The sequence below is a fragment of the Aythya ferina genome (assembly GCF_964211825.1).
Source record: "Aythya ferina genome assembly, chromosome: 1".
Classification (NCBI taxonomy): domain Eukaryota; kingdom Metazoa; phylum Chordata; class Aves; order Anseriformes; family Anatidae; genus Aythya; species Aythya ferina.
In genome coordinates this window covers 79,599,901-79,618,347 of record NC_140296.1, presented here as the reverse complement: position 1 = coordinate 79,618,347, position 18,447 = coordinate 79,599,901, and the positions used below count along the sequence as shown (strand labels likewise).

The 18,447-nt window shown below is 39.5% G+C and overlaps 1 protein-coding gene across 1 annotated transcript in view; it reads left to right on the top strand.

Moving 5' to 3' along the window:
* VEGFD (vascular endothelial growth factor D) overlaps window positions 1-11,578 on the top strand; it is a 30,564-nt gene extending 18,986 nt beyond the window's left edge. The window contains exons 3-7 of the mRNA XM_084510597.1: window positions 3,031-3,221; window positions 5,472-5,620; window positions 6,399-6,496; window positions 9,268-9,463; window positions 10,918-11,578. Of these exons, the coding sequence (XP_084366723.1) occupies window positions 3,031-3,221; window positions 5,472-5,620; window positions 6,399-6,496; window positions 9,268-9,463; window positions 10,918-11,044 (761 nt within the window). The 3' untranslated portion in view covers window positions 11,045-11,578. The remainder of the gene's footprint in view (window positions 1-3,030; window positions 3,222-5,471; window positions 5,621-6,398; window positions 6,497-9,267; window positions 9,464-10,917) is intronic.
* The last annotated feature ends 6,869 nt before the right edge of the window (window positions 11,579-18,447 follow it).

Below are 18,447 nucleotides of genomic sequence, written 5' to 3'. Positions count from 1 at the left end.
AATAAAAGATCAAGTACTACGCTTCAGTCATGGAGATGGATTTCCTACAGCAAAGCTACACTATAGGCTAACCAAGTACAGATCAAGCTATTCTTTTTTGTTCAGTCTTTACCCTGAAGTGACATGACCATATCACTTTCCTTTGGGGAAATAGGATATTGCTGATCCTGTTCCAGCACTGCTTTTACAATAACCACAGCCACATTTGCACGCAATTGCTGTCGCTTTTATATCTATTGCTTCTACATTTCAACTAAATTATGACTGAGCAAAGGCCTCAATTTAGTTCTCTGAGCCATGGAACAGAAATGCAGAGATGAATGCCAGTCAGAAAAGGGTTTTTATGTGACAGGCATGGCTTTAAACATCTCATAAAAATTTTGTAGAGACAAACAAAACAAAAGCAAGCTAACAACAACAAAAATACACAAATCAAACCAAACAAACCCCAGCATCCAATACAGATTGGAAGAACAACTAAGGGGACTTTAATTAATGTTTGCATGTTTTGTTTTGCACATCTTTACAAGCCTATACAGAAACATTAGTTTCTGTATGTATATCAAATGAAGTTCATGTAGCTGTTATTAGAAGTAGTACCCAGGGTCAAATGCTGTATTTCTCTATTCACTATAGCTCATTGAGTGAACCTCTGTATTTATGAAAAAAATAAATGTTCCTTTTGTCAATACACTGAAACAACAGAGGATGTTGTCAAACGGTACTGAGGCAATGTAGGCTTTTTGCAATAGGCATTTTGAATGGCAGAAAAATGTAGCTCTTCAGGTAATGAAGTCAGATACCTATAGTTGTACAGATGTAATATTCTCATAACCACTTGTCACAGCTGTTAGTTCACTTCCTTCTTTCCCTTTGAATATCTAACTTTAGACACAGGTATGTCCGCTTTCTCAAACAAAGCCCAGTCACTGAAATTTAAGTTAAAAAAAGCCTTTTGGGTCATCTTCTCCATTTTTCCATCCAAAGTGGAATTATCCCAGAACAGAAATGACTTTGTTCTAACATCTTAATATGTTCAAGGTATTAAAGCTCCTTTTAAAAAACTGAGCCTATAAACATGTATTTCTTTCCCACACCCTTTCCAGTCAGTAAGCACTGTCCCTTTTGCCAAGAGCATCTGTTTTGTTTTAGTAAAGTGCTATGATGAGAAGGCTGGGTGAAGTCTATTCACAGCTTCACAGTTAGACCATCTTCCACTGCACCCCACACTCCAATGGTGCAACTTGAAGACTTTGTTCCTCCTTTCTAGAGCTTTAACAATGAAGTCACTGAAAGCACCCCTCACCCTGTCCCACCACAACCTGCCCAGAGCAGCTCAGTTCACCTACAACAGCAGCACTTTCAAGCTTGGGTGTATATCATCGGAGCCAGATTTTGCAGCAAATGCCCTGTGCTTGCTCAGGGGAGATCACAGCGACCACAGTGCTTCACAACAAAGCATGACACCCACTTCTTTGACCAGCCCTTCCTGAAGCAGCCCTTCTATTTAAAATAAATAAATACATACATAATGTGATTACTAAAGGGAAGATATGTGCAGATGGAAAGGTCATCACTGCTCACTCTCACTGAAGTAACATCTGAAGTGGTTACATGCATGTACTTTAGTAAGTTTGGCAAACACTTTATTTTCTATTTTAAGGCTTAGGATTAGATTGCTGCTTTGATAGTCTCAACTACTCTAGAAAATTCTATTGATTTTAGTGATTCTTTCCTTAATTTATGCTACAGGAAGTAAAATCAGAATCCAGACCCTAAACTGTTATAGTTTGTACTTTTTGAATGAGTGGAAAGTAGAGTGAATCAGCCCTGAGGAAGAGCTTTGCAGAAATAAACAAACTGATTTAGATATACAGAGTCAGTTAAAGAAAATATAAATAAATGAAAGGAAAGTCAGGTAGGAAAGAGTGAAATAAAGGCTTATCTGAAGACAAAGTATAGCAATTAGATTAAAAGTCTTCCAGAAAAAAAAAATAATAAAAAATTAGAAATGCCCTATAAATGTACATACTGCTGGCACAATAGCAGGGAGATGGACTGCACTGGGAGAGCAATTTTCTTAATATTGTAGAAGTTGCTTTTCACCTTTCATAAGCCTGCTGGAGGGGGGCAGACAGGAAAAATGTTTTCAGTATTTTAAGGACTTAAAGCACAAGCACTGATGACTCTCGAGTAATTCCATAACATGAATCAGATAAGCAAAAGCAGAAAAAAAAAAAAAAAAAAGCAGGGCCACCTCTAAGAAGACCTGAGATGGTATTATGTAAATGTTACTATTTTCTCTCTGTGCTTCAGCCAGTGAATGCATTATTCCTTCTCACAGTCAGGGTTTGACAGATACGTCTGAAATAAATTACTAGTCTATACCAACTGAGTATTTGAAAGATGCCACGTTGTTTTGAATAGATAAAAGACGCTTGAATTCATATTCCTGTTATTCCAACTTAAAACCCCAGAGGGTATTTAGGTGTGAGAGTGTTTGTCTTGGATTTCATTCAGCAGCTTGGAAACAGCTCGCTGGCTGACATCCAGTGGGAGTACTAATACCCTCTGACCAGAATCTGTTAATCATTAATGTGCTTTTCCAGTCAGGCCCAGGCTCTATGCGCCCAAATTGGGGTACACGTGGTGACAGGCTAGGGTGGCAACATGAAAATGACCCCGCAGGAGAGAAGAAAGGGTTGGGGCCTGCCTGACCAGACGTGCTTTGGGGAGCTGATCCTCTTTCAGCAGAGATCGATGTGCCCTACTTAACCCATGGACATGAACGGAGATTTTGGTCATCCCTGTTGAAAACCAAAGGCAGATAAATGTAGCGACCTCTTTGCCAGGGCAGCTGCTGTAAGTTACTGGGATAATTTTGTACTCCGCCTCTCTCTGGTCCTTAAATTAATCCAAGTAAGTGCAGATGGCCTGCCAGCACTTCATTTTTATTTGTGTAATGTTTTTGCCTCACTAATCAGAGGTTTACTTTGCCATGATTGCTCATAAAAATGGTGTTCTCTCCAGTCATAGATGAGGAATGGCAAAAGACTCAGTGTGTGCCAAGGGAAACCTGTGTGGAGGTTGCCAAAGAGCTTGGTACGACAACCAACAAATTCTTCAAGCCTCCCTGTGTGAACGTGTTCAGATGTGGAGGCTGCTGCAATGAGGAGAGTCTGAGCTGCATGAACACAAGTACAACTTACGTGTCAAAAACGGTAAATGAGCCTATTTACATGCATTCCCTTTGCCCTGGCTCTCAAAGAAGGGAGGGGAAAAAGGATGTTTGGTTTCTGAAATCCTGTTATGAAAGATCTGTCTACTCTGTCATAACAAACAGAAGAATTGACTTTTTTATCCATGTGGAGTAAACACAGGCATGTGCAATGACATTTTACACTCATGTCATATTATTACAAATGTTTATATATGTGTAGAGATGGAAAATCAGACCCTGAGAAAGTGACTGTAGGCTCACATGACATTACGGGATATAATGCTTCTCTAACGTATTGTTACTTGGACCTGGGACCTCTTGAGAGCATTGGCTCGTGGGAAAACTCTCCACCAAAGGACTGAGAAAATCTGGGGCATTTTGTAGTGTGGGACCAGGAGTTTGAGAGCTGCATTCTCAAAATTGCCATTAATGCCACAAGGATGGTTAATAGTTATTGAGGTACAGCTTTGTGAGCCTTAAAAAGAGACATTTGCAGCAGAAGATATCAACTGCTCATTGCATGCTTCATTCAAGCTTGAATGCTTCAGGATCTGAATGTCCCAAATCACAAGTTACTTTGGAAAAGGATTAAACCTGCACCCAGTTATTGCTTAGGTGCAAAAAGCAACAAATATGTGAATTTTAATGACTGGTGCCAAAAAGTGAGCATAGAGTATCTAGAGCTTCTTTCAGTAGACTCCCTCTAGCATCTATGTACAGAGGTATCTTGCTCCAGTTGGCAAATGAGCACAGCTCCAACTTCAGTACTTTCAGTCAGTGCTTTGTTTGAAACCATCTGTATCCATACCTACAAAATGAACACAAGGGACAGGTCCTCCTAGATTAATCTTCATTTTGGGCACCCCTACTTATCAGACCTTTTGTACTTATATTAATATATTAAACTCTAGTTACCAAATAGGTTTTTATTTAAGACAGAACAAAGACTAAGGGCAGTTGTTTTAAAAACAAAATTGAAGTTCTTACAGGAAAGCATTTGAAGGTCAGCAGGCCTGATTCACTTCCATATTGTTTCAGGTTTTTTGTAATGCAATTCCTTTGTGTCTGGGTACACTGGATCTGTCCTTCTTGCGTCAATGTTCATTAATTGCTTTCATTCCACACCAGACAGAGAAAGCACTTATGAGCTGTTGGCTATACACAAAAGACATCTGATCAGCTCAGGGAGCTAGGTCACGCTAAAAAGTATTTACTTATTTATGTGTTTTTGGAGCAGCAGTTCATAAGTTTGTTGAAAAGCTGCAATTCTGCAGAGTGTAACATTCCTTTAGTGCCCTTCAAAATAACCATTCCCTCAAAAGCCCCCAGCTAAATTCCAGTCCTGGACACACTACCAGCAGACCAGACTTCTCTAAAATCTATGAAATTACTCCCATAAAAGTAAGAGTACATTTTTTTTCCTTGCATAAAATATCCACTGAAGGATATTCCTGCCACTTGAAGTTAGAGACTATGACACCTACATTTAAATATCTAAACAGGTTTAGAACTATTTCTCAGCCACTGAATCTGCATGCAGCACTAACCTGGCATGCTGATAAGTATTTTATTCCTTACTTTCCACTTGAAAAAAGCTGGCCTGTTGGGTCAGAGAGGGTGTGGGTCACTTCAATGACTCCTACATGGAGCTGCCCAGAGAACCAGAGCTTCTACAAGGCTACCCAGAGATTGCTGTGTGGTTCCTTAGTCTCCTACTACAGTCAACAAAGAATGATTCTCTGAGGAACCCAACTAAAGTGGACTGAACTGTCTTTTATTTACTCCTGTTTCCTCTGTCTCTGAGAAGTCTGTGGAGCTTAAGTTAGGGACCTAAAGGTGCAAGCTGTGAGTACCTTAGTAATGCTAAATGTTTCTATGAGTGGCTGAGATTCAACTGATGATATAATTGAGAACAAAGTTCCCAATGCCTGTGTCTTTTCCATCTTCTGTTAGCAATCCAGAAGAGGCATTTGAGTGCATTTGCAAAGATTTTGGGGTGATCTTGGGTATTTAGTAGCTGGTTATATGACTCTGAGATGACCATTTTGGCAAGTTTTTACAGTGATAGGCATTGTTTGCCTTTCACTTCAAAACCCTCAGTGCCCACCTGCTCATTCATCCCTATGGTAACTATTGCTAGAAAAGAGCAATGGTGAGGCAAATGGTGGCAAAAGCTAAGAAGTTTTGATTTGATATAGTAATTGCATAATGGAAACTGGAAAAAAAAATAATGTTTATTTCACCTACCTAGCTCTTTGAGATCTCAGTTCCCTTGACAAGTGTTCCAGAGCCTGTGCCAATCAAAATTGCCAATCATACTGGCTGTAAATGTTTATCAAATACCCAGCGTCATCAGTACACCATCATACGAAGATCTGTCCAGTACCCAGAAGAAGATGGGTAAGTTGCCTCATTTACAAGTGACTACCTATGTTGTGTGGTTCAATGTATGAAAATTATTTTGTTCTGATTTGGTTATTATAATGGTGCCTTCGTTTTCTGTTATCCCAAAAGATTTTATTTTTTCAACATGACATGAGCAGTTCTGCTCACACATTACTTAGCCAGGGCACATGAGAGTACTGAGATCAACCTAAAGCACTCTGCTGTACCTCATGTTACCTTGGGTCAGAATCTATGCAAACCATGGATTTTAAATTTTGTAATCAGTCCTGGTTTGCATCTGTCTGGCTCAGTGTCTGGAGAAAAGCGATCTCACATCTCACTCCAAAGTATGGCATAGCAGCTGTAGTCCTGATGGGAACTGGCTACATTAACTCAACAGACACTCTGGAAACACAACTACAGGGTCATTTAAAGTTAGCTCAGAAGTCCCTGTCTAGCCCTGCATGTAGGCTTGACCCTGAAAGTGCCCTTCAGCTAGACTTCTGGGCTGGGGGATAGGTGACATATCAGCAAAGCCACTTCTAGCCATCACTCAGCCTGCTGGCTGCTCTGAATCCTCTTCTTAGGCAGACCCTGAAGAACTTTAGCCTTCTTCCAGTTTGTGAGCTTCGCTCCCAGATCCAAGTACCTGAAAGTCAGGCTGGTCCCTCTGAGTCTGAAAAAAGTTCATTATAGATCATTAAGCATAGGTTCATTTTGCCAAATGACTCTGATGCTGCTCTTGATATTATTTTTAATTATTTTTAATTTCCTTTTTTTTTTTTTTTCCTAGTTGTCCCTTTGCCAACAAACTTTGCCATAATGGATGGATCTGGGATAGTGACAAATGTGAATGTGTTGTAGATGTACAGCATCCCAACAGACGGGAAGGTAAAGATAAAATTACCAATGGATACATATATTTACTATGTCCAAGCTGCTCGTGTTTCATTTTGGTTATGTTCCATTTCCTGTTGTGAGAGGTACAGTTTTAATTCTACATCCTTAGTTGGGCCTGGCTTATGGTGCAAAAACACCTGAAAATAAACATTCGTATATGCTTATCCCCATCTCATGTTTTTTCCATGGACATTTTACTCCATCTATATTAGAAAGCTAAATAAGAACCAGGAATGTATTAAAAAGAGTTAACAAAGTAGGCACCTTTGATTAGTTTTTATTTTATTTTATTTTACATTGCCCTTAGGTTGCATTATGTACATTAGGGAAAGCTTTTTAACTGTAGAAAAAAAAAATATCTCCTGGAATATGTTGCTTGGGGAAGATGTTGAATCTTCATCATGGGAAATTCTTGAGAATAGCTGTAACAGGAATAAGAAATAAGATGGATAAAATCAGTCCTTCCTATCAGCTGTAGTCAGTGTAGAAGATTATAATCTTTGAAAGTATTAGACTATCTTTTAGGTAGTCTAATAAGGTATTTAGGAGGCTTATGGAAGAAAATGGGAGAGGGTAAAATGAAGACAGGCAGAGGGAGCTGGGATTGTTCAGCCTCTGAACAATCCCCAGGCTCTGGGGGAAGGCTCTGGGGAGACCTTATAGCAGCCTTCCAGTACCTAAAGGGGACCTACAGGAATTCTGGAGAGGGACTCTTTGTCAGGCATAGGACAAGACGTAATGGCTTTAAACTAAAAGAGGGAAGATTAAGATTAGATGTTAGAAGGAAACTCTTCACTCAGAGTGCGGTGAGGCACTGGCCCGGGTTGCCCAGAGAAGCTGTGGGTGCCCCATCCCTGTTCAAAGCCAGGTTGGGTGGGGCTTTGGGCAACCTGGTCTGGTGGGAACTGTCCCTGCCCATGGAAGGGGGCTGGAACTGAGTGATCTTTAAAGTCCCTTCCAGCCTAAACCATTCTGTGATTCTATGATTCTATAAACCTATGAAAGTAAGTACAAGTGTCCAGTACTTCCTTTCTCCTCAGCTTTTCATGGAAAACTTTGTCAAATATATTTGCAGGAAATATTCTGTGGGGAAACTGTGTAAGTCTAAATATACCCACTAGCAGTAAACATTAAGAATAAAGTTAAATCTTCCCCAAGCCCTATGTAATTCTTTTTTAAAGAAACTGTTTTTCTTAGGAAATTGTAAATAGTTGAAGTAAAATTGTGACAGCAGTAGAGCAGTTGGACATGGAAGCCCTGACTCTCTGTTTTAACCTATGCAAGCAGAAGAGCAAATCCAGCAAGGCAATGATAAAAGCGAGACAGCAAGCAAGTTAAAGTAAAACTAAATAATTTCTTAAGTTATTCTGTTGATTACAATGTCCTAAGGTTAATAGATTGGTTGCATATCTTTTTCTATAGGATCTATTCTCATTCTGGATCAGATCATTTGACCATCAAGTTATGTAGTTAAACTCATGTTAGTCTTTTCACTCAAGAAGGGATTAGTGCTCCATATTTCAGAGTATGTCCAAAGGACTATGAATAGACAAAGTCCTCTTCACTCTTGGCCTTTTGTAAGGTCAGCATGGAGATCAGAATTTGTGGCTTGTTGAATTATAGCTTTTGTTGACATAAACTCAATATTTCCTCAGATAAAATATAACTCTCTGAAGCACGTTGTGCTTGGCTGTGGCTAGGACAAAATAACTTAAACTCTGTCTTTGATGTTAAAACAGTGAGACTGAAACACTCATACACGCCAAGCTTTATCACCCCAAGGATGTGGTTTGTTTTCCAAGAATTTGGGGCAGATTCTTTCCTCTCTTCAAATAGGACTTGGTTTTTATTTTTTTGGATATTGATTTTTCAGCATTAAGTAAGTAATGATGAAGGTTTCTTTCAAGTAACGTACAGGCCTGTTCTGGTCAGTAAGAGCAGAGCTCAGGTTGCAGAGGTCACGGATACAGGTTACATTCCACATTCCCTAGGTTAAATCCAATAGCTAATTGTAAAATTACAGGAAATTACCTTTCCAGTGACACATTATATGCCATGACCTTTAACCAGGGATGTGCTGCCAGTGTTTTAATGTGGCTTTCAGAAAATATGTTACTCTTTTTTCTAGGATTAGCCTCATATTGTACTCCAGATGTATATTTTGAGGGAAGATAGATGAGGTATTGGAGTGTTCCCTTGGCTGGGGTTTTGTTTCTGAAACAAAGTATTTTCTCCTGTCTTTAACTGACAAGTGTACATATGTTGCTTATTGAAGTGCTAGAATGGCTTGCATCATGCTAGACATAATATTATTTTTGCAAAAATTTCCAGAGTGTATGGATAGTAAGATACATTGAGCAGTGAAGGTTCTAATTTGTGTGGATATGCAACTTTGGTATGGGCATTCACTAAATCCTTTCTAAGATTTTTCTTTTTAAAACCTGCAGTGCAGTAAAGGTTTGTTCCAAAACCTAACATTTGGCACTTCTGATATACAGCCCCAAAATAAAGTACTTTTATGCAGGGTTCAACCCACAAGAAATAACAGTATCAGAGTTAGCGAAACAATTGGCTCACTCCTCCCTTGAAAAACTTGAGAAGACCTTTTCTGCCCTGTAAATTGCAGCAGAAATTATAAAGACTAAAATAAATCGAAGAGTACACAACTGAGTCCTACTGATTGCAATGAAAGAGCCAGTGTCTTCCAGAGCAGGATTTAGCTCTGAAAAGCCTAACACTAAATGTTTTTTGAACTATTGCAGGACTCCCTCCTCTTGCTGAACTGGCTATGTGTGGACAACATATGGAATTTGATGAAGAAAATTGTGAATGCATCTGTAGACAGAAGTGTCCCACAGACTTCTTTCAAAGTAAAGAGAACTGCAGCTGCTATTTGTGTAGGGAGAGCCAGGAAAGCTGTGCTCAGAAACACAAGATATTTCATGCTGAAACCTGCAGGTAAGTGCTCCTTGTCATTCAGTGCCTATACTGAATTAGCTTGCATAGATGCTGGAGGTGCAAGTGCTGAATTAGCCAGGAGTGCCACCCAGGATGAAATACCTTGCTGCAATTATGAAGATAATAATAATAATAATAATATAGTCTTTACAATACTCACATCATAGAAGAGTCTAAGGTTTATTTAATTGACATGTTTTGAGAAATCTGGACAAGGATGTTATTCAGCTACCTAGGTTTATTATTTTTTCCCTCTTCTTAGGGGAATGAATTCTAAAACTATGCTACACTTGAAATTACTGTGTTACAAAGGGGATTTACTGTGAGACACTGAATCTTGCACTTCCAGTGAGTCAGAACCCAGCCTGTGTTCTCTGTGACAGCCAAATGCTTTCTCATGAACTTCTAGGGACAAAGGTACCCTAAATTAACATCCACACCATGCAGCTCATTCCCTATTAAATTTGTCCTCAGAGCAAATGATTTGCTAGAGCTAATGAAATTTTGTACACGTGGAAAGCCATGCAATCAGGTCTGATTCCTGTAAGAACTGGGAAAATTGTTTTGGGGCTATTGCACTCCATGCATTTTCCAAATCTTTTTGTGTAACTAGTTTTGAGGTTTCTTTTGGCAAAACTTAAATGGAAAATATGCTTTTAAAATACTCCCTTTTTTTTTTTTTCTTTACCTTATTTTTAAAAATTTCCTTCTCAGAGAACCCTGGTCACACGTAGAGAACCAAGAGCATGCAAGAACTCAGTCTGAAAGCCTGTATGGACAGTCAGAATCCAGTTTCCCTGGGTACCTTATCAGAACTGCAGTTCACTGCATGCTCACCTATAGGGCCCATTCTCATAGACCTCTTAGGTTCATTCATAGAGAGGAATCTGTGGAAAAAGTAACATTTGCATCTTTAGACTCAGTTTTGAAAATATGGACAAGCATAAAATAGATGGCAACAAATATACAAATAGCTAAAAGAATCAGCAGAGCTGAAAGTGAGCATCAGAGACTTGGTCATTTATGTGTTGCAGGTGTGAGAAGGTATCAATGCAATCATTTGTTTTCATGAGTGTAGCTCCTAGAAATGACTGTGATATGGACACAGGACTTTGCCAGCCTTTTATACCCGGTAGTCTTGGAGGACCAAAGCTGAAGCATCAAGTAAGCTAAGGTACTTCATAAAATTTGAGGGCGGCACTATCCAGGATCTCACTGCTTGCAAGAAATGAAAGAGTTACTTAGGCTGACTGTGGATGAATGGACAGCAAGAAGACATTGCTGCAGACAAGAACTGCCAGGCAGCAAAGTCTTTTCTCCCTCTATTGTAGGGTGTCCGCACTTTCTCAAACATCTCCTACATGTCCGATGATGAAAAAGTTGGGAAAAGTGACAAAGAATTATCATATTAAAATGCTCCTCTCTTTTTTGCTTTCTTCTCCTTCATTAAACAGCTGTGAGGACAAATGTCCATCCCAACCCAGAACATGCCCCACTGCAAAACCAACGTGCGCCAGGCATTGTCGTTGTCCGAAGGAGAAGAGAGGTTCTCATGGGTCTCAAAGCAAAGAAAATCCCTGACTGAATTTCCTCAATTCTGCAAAAATCCACTGCTTCGCAACGTAGCTGTCACTGACTTTCGAACAGTAGTAAACACAAACATCTTCCACATTAACAGCAGAAGAATGAATCCAGTCTGCATTTATTTATTTATCACTAACTGCAGGTCAGTCCTCTGGGACACTGATAATTGTTCTGTAAGAGGTAAAAACAACTGATGAATTTCTGTCTGTGTGGAAGAAAGAGCAGAAAGAGCCAGTTCAATGTTATGCTATGGAAGATGAAGCTGGTATTGGTAATACAGTCGCAGTCACCAGCCAGTCTTTCAAAAATTGAGACTAGATAATCTTAGCCTCTGAATCCTTAGCTAACGCAACTCTAGGGTGAAATTTTCTTCAGAAATTCAGTGTACAGGATTTGGCTTCTAATAGGGTCAGCACTGAGTTATTTGATCTACTGTCCAGCTTTGATTATCATTTTGAGTTTATTGTACAACTACTGTCAGATGTGCCATATTTAAGTGTATATAAGAAAATAAATACATCAGTTATTCAAGTGGTTTTGATTTTTTCCCTGTTATGCTAAAACTCTGCCAAACAAAAAGAAAATAAGCAAAAACCCAAAGCCACCTCAAGCACAGCCTTATGTTTGTCCCACTGGGACTGGCTCCTGCCCAACCCCAGGTCGAAACAAGGTCACTTGGTCCAATAATTTCAGTATGGAAGAATAATTTTTCCCACGTCTGCTTGACAGCCATGTGTGATTTATTTATTTGTTCCTGTGTGCTAATCTCCTTAAGGGGATAACAGCCACACTAGTACTAACTGTTCAGTGATTTTCTAAGGGAAACGATAATTTTGCTTTTAACTTACCATGCCATGAAAATATGTCCTTTGCACTGAAATTGTTTTCACCAGTGTGAGGCCTGAATAACAGTGTTTTAACCAAATCAAGTACAAGGACAACATTATTTTCTGAGCCACTGAAGTCTGGTCTGAGTCATTCTAGAGAAAATATTGTAAGCAGCAATCTTGAACTGGAAATGATGGTCTTGATGACTGAATCATTTTTTCCGCTTTGCTGAACTCTCCAATTCTATACTGCATTGTGAGTGGAGGGAACAGAGGAAATGAAACAACTGCAATGGAGATGGAAAGGTCGACACAATGTGTGGAATAGAAAATAGCTTTTTGATGTGCATCTCAGAGGGTTATTTTATTTATTTTTATCGTATTTTTATAGGGAAAAGTAGATTTCTTTAAAATAAAATCAGAACTCAATCCTATAAGAATCCTTTAAGTTGCCTCCTCATCTACACTGGGCTCCCCTGCCGCGGGGTTTCCTGCACAGCACAGGCATATGCAACTGGCCTGCCACATGAACAAGGACCAGAACAGGACCCCAGTGCAAAATAAGGTGAGCCAGACGGGCAGTAAAAGCAGCACACCCTTATACTTCCCTCACTTTTCTGAGAGGCTCTAAATTCAGACTTATATTCATGGTGGGTGAAGTCTCTGAGCTATGTGAAGGTCCTTAAAAGAAACGAACCTTCCCATCACTTTTCACCTCACCTGTAGTCAGGGGTCTCCCAACCTTGTGGTAGAATTAATGTCGTCTACACCATTAGCACATTCCTCAGAAAGCAAAGGAGCTGCAGAGGCACGGTGCTCTGCAAGCCCAGGCACCTCACACTGAACCAGACACTTAACTCATGGCACTAGTGGCATATGAAGTAACAATACACCTTTGCCTGAAACTATACGTAAGTGTTTGTACAGCTGAATTCTTCTTCAGTGTCAAGAAAGTTAACGTATATTCCTTTACTATAACCACATCGCCCATGGGCAGTTATTTATAGTGTCATTTAACAGTGCAACAACTGGAAAATGAATGGTTTTCCACAAGTTGGATCTGACTGGAGACCTGCTAGGCTCATGAATAAATAATTCCTGAAGTCAGTAGAGCTGTACTGACATAAAAAGGCAGGATGAGAAGATGCCCTCTGGGTTTGCAGAGGTCTGACTTTGAGTGACATGTGGAAAGAGTTTAAGCTTTTGCATTTCCTAGCTTGTCTTACATTGAGATTTAGCAGTTGGAGTCCTGTATTAATTATGTCTCAGCCTTGTCAATGCTGATCTGTAGAGGCTTCCTCAGCTTTCCACCCTGACAGGGGTAGAAATTCATTTTAATTTTTAAAAAAAGAAAAAAACAAACACAGAATTGCTCCAACCTGAGAGACAAATAAGTCTGCTCCAACTCCAGAAGGCTCTTAGATAAAGCAATCACTAAGGAGCTGAAAACCATGTTTGAAAGCTTTTCTTGGTGAGGCAGAGAGGGATTTGGTCATAAGCCATCCAACCCCCAGGAGAGTGCAAAAGCCATTTGGATACTGAGGCTGGAAAGGTCCCATCACTGACCACTGCTGCGAACCCTGCTCTGAGGTTTTCGCACCTTCCTAGACCACAGTAAGACAGACTTGTGCCTGGAGGTCCCACTTGGGATTGCAGATCCCAGTGGGAAGGAGAGAGATGTTGCTGCATCCATAGGCTTCATTCAGCCTAAGCCACAGAGTGATTTTAACCCTTAACCTCAAAATTTTGTGATAAACTATTTTGGATGACTTTGTGAAATGCTTAGGTAAATATTTTTGGTAGAAACTTGTAAAAATGAGAGAAAATGTGTTCAGAATTTGCAGAAGGCTTACAAATGTGAGTCTTTGATCAAATAGGATTGTCTGGCACACAAAGTTAAGACCCAAACATTTGCAGGATAGGAGAATGGGGATGAGTGTCTGTGTGTGCGTGTGCATACATGCACCCTAATCACACCCCACCTCTTTCCCTCCTGGTGCAGCACAGCACCTCACGCAAGTCTTCCTCTTCCACGAACCCATTCATCTGTCAGCCAGCTGCCTCTGGCGCTCCAGGACGCAAAATGAGGCCAAGACGAGCACACACACTGTGCCAGGGCTGGCAGGGGAAGGGGATGCTTCTTGCTGGTGTCCCATTGCCAAAGACACCACACAGCACCACCAGGACAGCACTACAGCCTTCCCCTGCAGCTCTGTAGGATGGATGCAACTCCTCTCACTTCACCTAACCTAGGGTACAGTGCTGGGTGGCAAAGCAGAGGTACCCAAAGGCTCTGAATTAGCCAGACTCACACTTTGAACATGAAAATACCTTTCTCTAACCCTACACATTAATGGTTCGGAGTGTGAGCATTGGCCATTCTTCCCCTCCCATTGGCTTCTGCATAAAGGACTAAGAAAGGCACTTCCATCTTCTGAAGCCTTCAGTCACGTACTTTTTGGACTGTGCCAGTGCACTACTGTGTTGGCAGCACAGGGATCTTGCAGCTTATTTCTATTACAATAAATTTCCATCCTGGCAGATCCCCAGCTGTAAGACTCTGTGCCAGTCTCTGCATTGCTGTGTGCTGCACTTTTCCGTCCTGCTCTCCTGTATGATGAGAAAATAACCAAAGCTAGAGCACGTACTGGCTATTTATAGCACTCACCCAAGCACTACGTGGAAAAGCTCAAGAGTTTAAGCATAATGTTGTGAACGCCAGTGCCGCATGATGATCATCATTGTCACAGCCCAAAGAAGATCCGGATGTTGCTAATACCGTGGCACAGGCTGCAAATCCTTTGCATGGAAAACTATGACTAAAAGGAGGCTCTGGGTGGAGACGGAAACAAAAACAGATAATTAGAATTTGATGAGGACTTGTAAGAATTTATAGTGTTATTTGATTTGAGAAATTCTGGAGTCGATCCATTTCAAAATATTCAATAAACTTGGGAATAGAAATGCTTTCTGTTATCTTTCACATCAATACATCAGAATTTAATAACAGTGATTTAATAAAACAATTCAGGAGACTTAAATGGGGTATGTAAAATTCATGGCAGATCTGGCTTTTGACTGATGTCATTAGCTTTTAACCTATGACTAAATGACCTTCTCAGAGGGAAGGTTATTGAACAGAGGAACGTAGTGTTTGAAGTTTGAAATGCCTTTTATTACTGCGTTCAGCATGACTTGCTTTTTAAACATATGGACATGATTTACAGGTTTCATAGCCAGAATAATAATGCTAAAATTTCCTGTTATGGTGTGTCTCAATTTTTATATAATGAGGGATGTCTTTAATCCAACATTTGGATTATGGCCTCTACATATCCATCTCTATAATAGGAATGACACTACTTAAATAATAACTGTTAATTCTGAAAAAAATGTGCAGGTAGTTTCTAAAAAATATCACTTTTTATGTCTAGCTAGCTTTCAAACCTGCATGTGCTTTTTTGGGGGAGGGGGCAGGAAAAAGACTGAATGAGCAATATATTCCCATTGCATTTGAAAGAGTCAGGAAATCTTTATCTACTTGTTAAGACTGTACTTGACTTCCAGAAGGACAGAGGTGACACTGAAGAAACTCGAGTGAATCCTGAATGCATTGCTGCCATTTACTTCAGAAGCTGTCGTATGTCACGTACTGTGACACTGCTTATAGCACGCATTATTCATGGAAAGCTTGACAGACCATACATAAATCCTGTCATACTCATATACATTGCAAGCATATACATCCATATGTAACCTTTGGGAATCAGGTCCAGCTGACTCTTAAGTTTCTTTCCTGTTTTCCAGCCATTCTTCCCCACATGGGTGCCCTTACTCATCATGTGGCTCTCTAGCACGTCCCCTGTCTGCACATTTTGTCAGAAAAAAAAAAAAAAAATATGTTTTTTGCTTTCAAGTGCAACAGTAAGCCTGGAGTTATGTTATTTAAATCAATCGTTACTTTGCTTTACAGTAGTGTAAAGAAAGGAAAAGGAAATCCAGAAAACAAAATAAAACAACAGTAGTGGAAGCTCCTTCAGCTGCCATTTCTATTTATATTTTGTAAATAACTGATAAATGTTTTTCAACTTCAAAATATGGAAGGAGCTGTCACCTTCTAATTTGGGACTCATGGAATGAATAAGCCTTTGTGGAAGTACGAGGTGGTTACCAGGACAAGTGAATCTGTGTTCTCATTTATTACACTCTACATTAAAAAACAAACAAGTCAGGGGTTATAAATGGTGTACTGCCATTTGTTTAATTTCTGTCAGACTCCTACATCAGCAGTTACTCAAAACTTCAATAAAAAATTTTCACTCCAGGAGGGAGAAAGTCTGTTTTAAATTAACTTAAAAGGAAACTGCTCCTTTAGCCAATAAAGCAAAATGAGTACATAAAAAGATGCTGTCAGGGCTTGGTCTATATTTTGACTTCTATGCCATTAACACCCTTCTTGGTTTTCACTTTTATCATACTTTACGATACCATTCAATTTGAAAGGTCCTCCCAGGTTCACAGCATTGAGGATTCATGACTTAGTGTGAACTATTTCATATCTTAAACATCAAAAGCTACCTTTGGCACATTTATGGCTGAATAATCAACGACTTTATTCTAGTCTGCATTAGTATATGCTATATATTTTAAACCATAACGATTGTATCAAAAATGTCAGCTTATTGAGTATAATTACAAAGTAAGAGGCAAGAAGGTAACAAAGAAGGAAGCATTTCCTCTGGTCTTCTGCCCCACTTGTTTTGCAAAGTGGTATTTTTAACTGGTGAGGACTGTACTGGTGGCATGTACCTTAATTTCACAGGTTCAGCCGAAACTGATGCAAGATAACCAGACTAACCCATCACACTGTCAGGTGACTCAATGGTAAAGTATTTATCCAGAACTTTCCCTTGACCCCTGATCTGGCTGTCTAAGCACATTCATGTGCCTCCTTTGTTCTTCTTTCTTGCTCGGGAAAGCTTTTCTTACTCCCTATGAATGGGCTAACTGTTCAGATTTGTGTTTCAATTCTCAAACGTGGTTGCATAGCTGTTATTTAGCTTCACTGTTGAGAATAAAACAAACAATACAAGTCACAAAACACAAGGAAAGGCTCAACATTTCACAAGAACTATGTAACACTTCTTATCAATACTGCCTCCATAATAAACTGCAATATTTTCCTGTAACTCAATTACAAAGGCATATTACGAAAAATCCTTTAAAATCGTCTGGTCTCTCTCTGCTCTGGTGTTTTCCCATGTATACTATTTTAAAACCATCCACAAATCACCCCTAAAGATTTCATAGCTAATAATTGCTTACCCTCTCTACCTGTTCCCTGGAGGGCTATCACCTTATCACCTCGCTGTGCTCCACGGTAATTAAACTATACTCACAGCAATGTTTCCAACCTGCAGAAAGCCTGAAGCCTGTGGCTTCCATTTCAAACCTCAAAAAGAGTTTGTGAGCCTGAAAGCATCTGTAAAAAACAAAAACAAAACCCAAACAGTTAGAGTTTTGCACACTCTAACAGTCAAATAAAAATTACTGCTTCCTCTAGAGACTTTGCCTTGTTTTTATCTTTATATATTCAAGGCTACACTACTGCTATGAACTTAAAGAAACACTTGTTTGGATGGATTTTAAAGTACATGTAAAATGAATTATGCTTGCTTTACAGTTTAAGGCCAGATACAAACTATTGAAATACTGGATTTTTTATTTTTATTTTTAAATAAGAAACTCATTTTTCTTTTAATTCAAACTGTGTAGAAAGCAGAGGCCAGCATTACAATAACGGGTACCACAAACATAAAGAACAGTACTGACAACGTTCTGGAGCTTATGTATGGTGGGAGCATTAGTAGTAGGATATAAAACATACCAGGTGAAGGTTCTGCAGCTTTGTACAGAGAATATTTTGCATCCCCACCAGGACCAAGATTTTACGTTTCCAATAGCTCCATCTGCTGTTGTCACTGCACTTTTTTTTTTTTTTTTTTTCTTTCCTCCACTAAGTCCTTAGGGTTGTTTAATTCTCAATAAAACCTATTTTGCTAGCATTTTAATATTTGAACCATCTGAGAGTTCTGGCACTTCATCTTGTATCGACTCTTTGGCAATAAATTTCCAAGATTTTTTAACGAATTTGTCAAGTCCTGTCTTAAATGTACAAACAGAAGTGTAAGACAGGCCTTCTCTTCTACCACAGATGATGTGCAAACGCTAAAGCACAGAAATGGCCTCGAGGCTGCAGAAATGGAAATTCAGACCTGCAATTAAATAGACTGTAAACTGTAGCAAAACTAATAAAAAAAATAAATAAAATAGTAAAGCCAAGTCTAGTCCAGTCAACAGACTGTGGCTTCATAACAATTGATACCAGATCTGCCTGTTACTGTATCATATGTGATCCACATCAGATACTGGCACATGACTGCATTTCTGTCACGTTAGTCAGATTACTTGTCAGAGAGCTGATGCCGCTTGTATGCTGGCTGTAGGACAGATATCCATTAGGTCTGCCAGTACAAAGCTAACCCACATTTCTGACCGATATGAGCTGTCAGG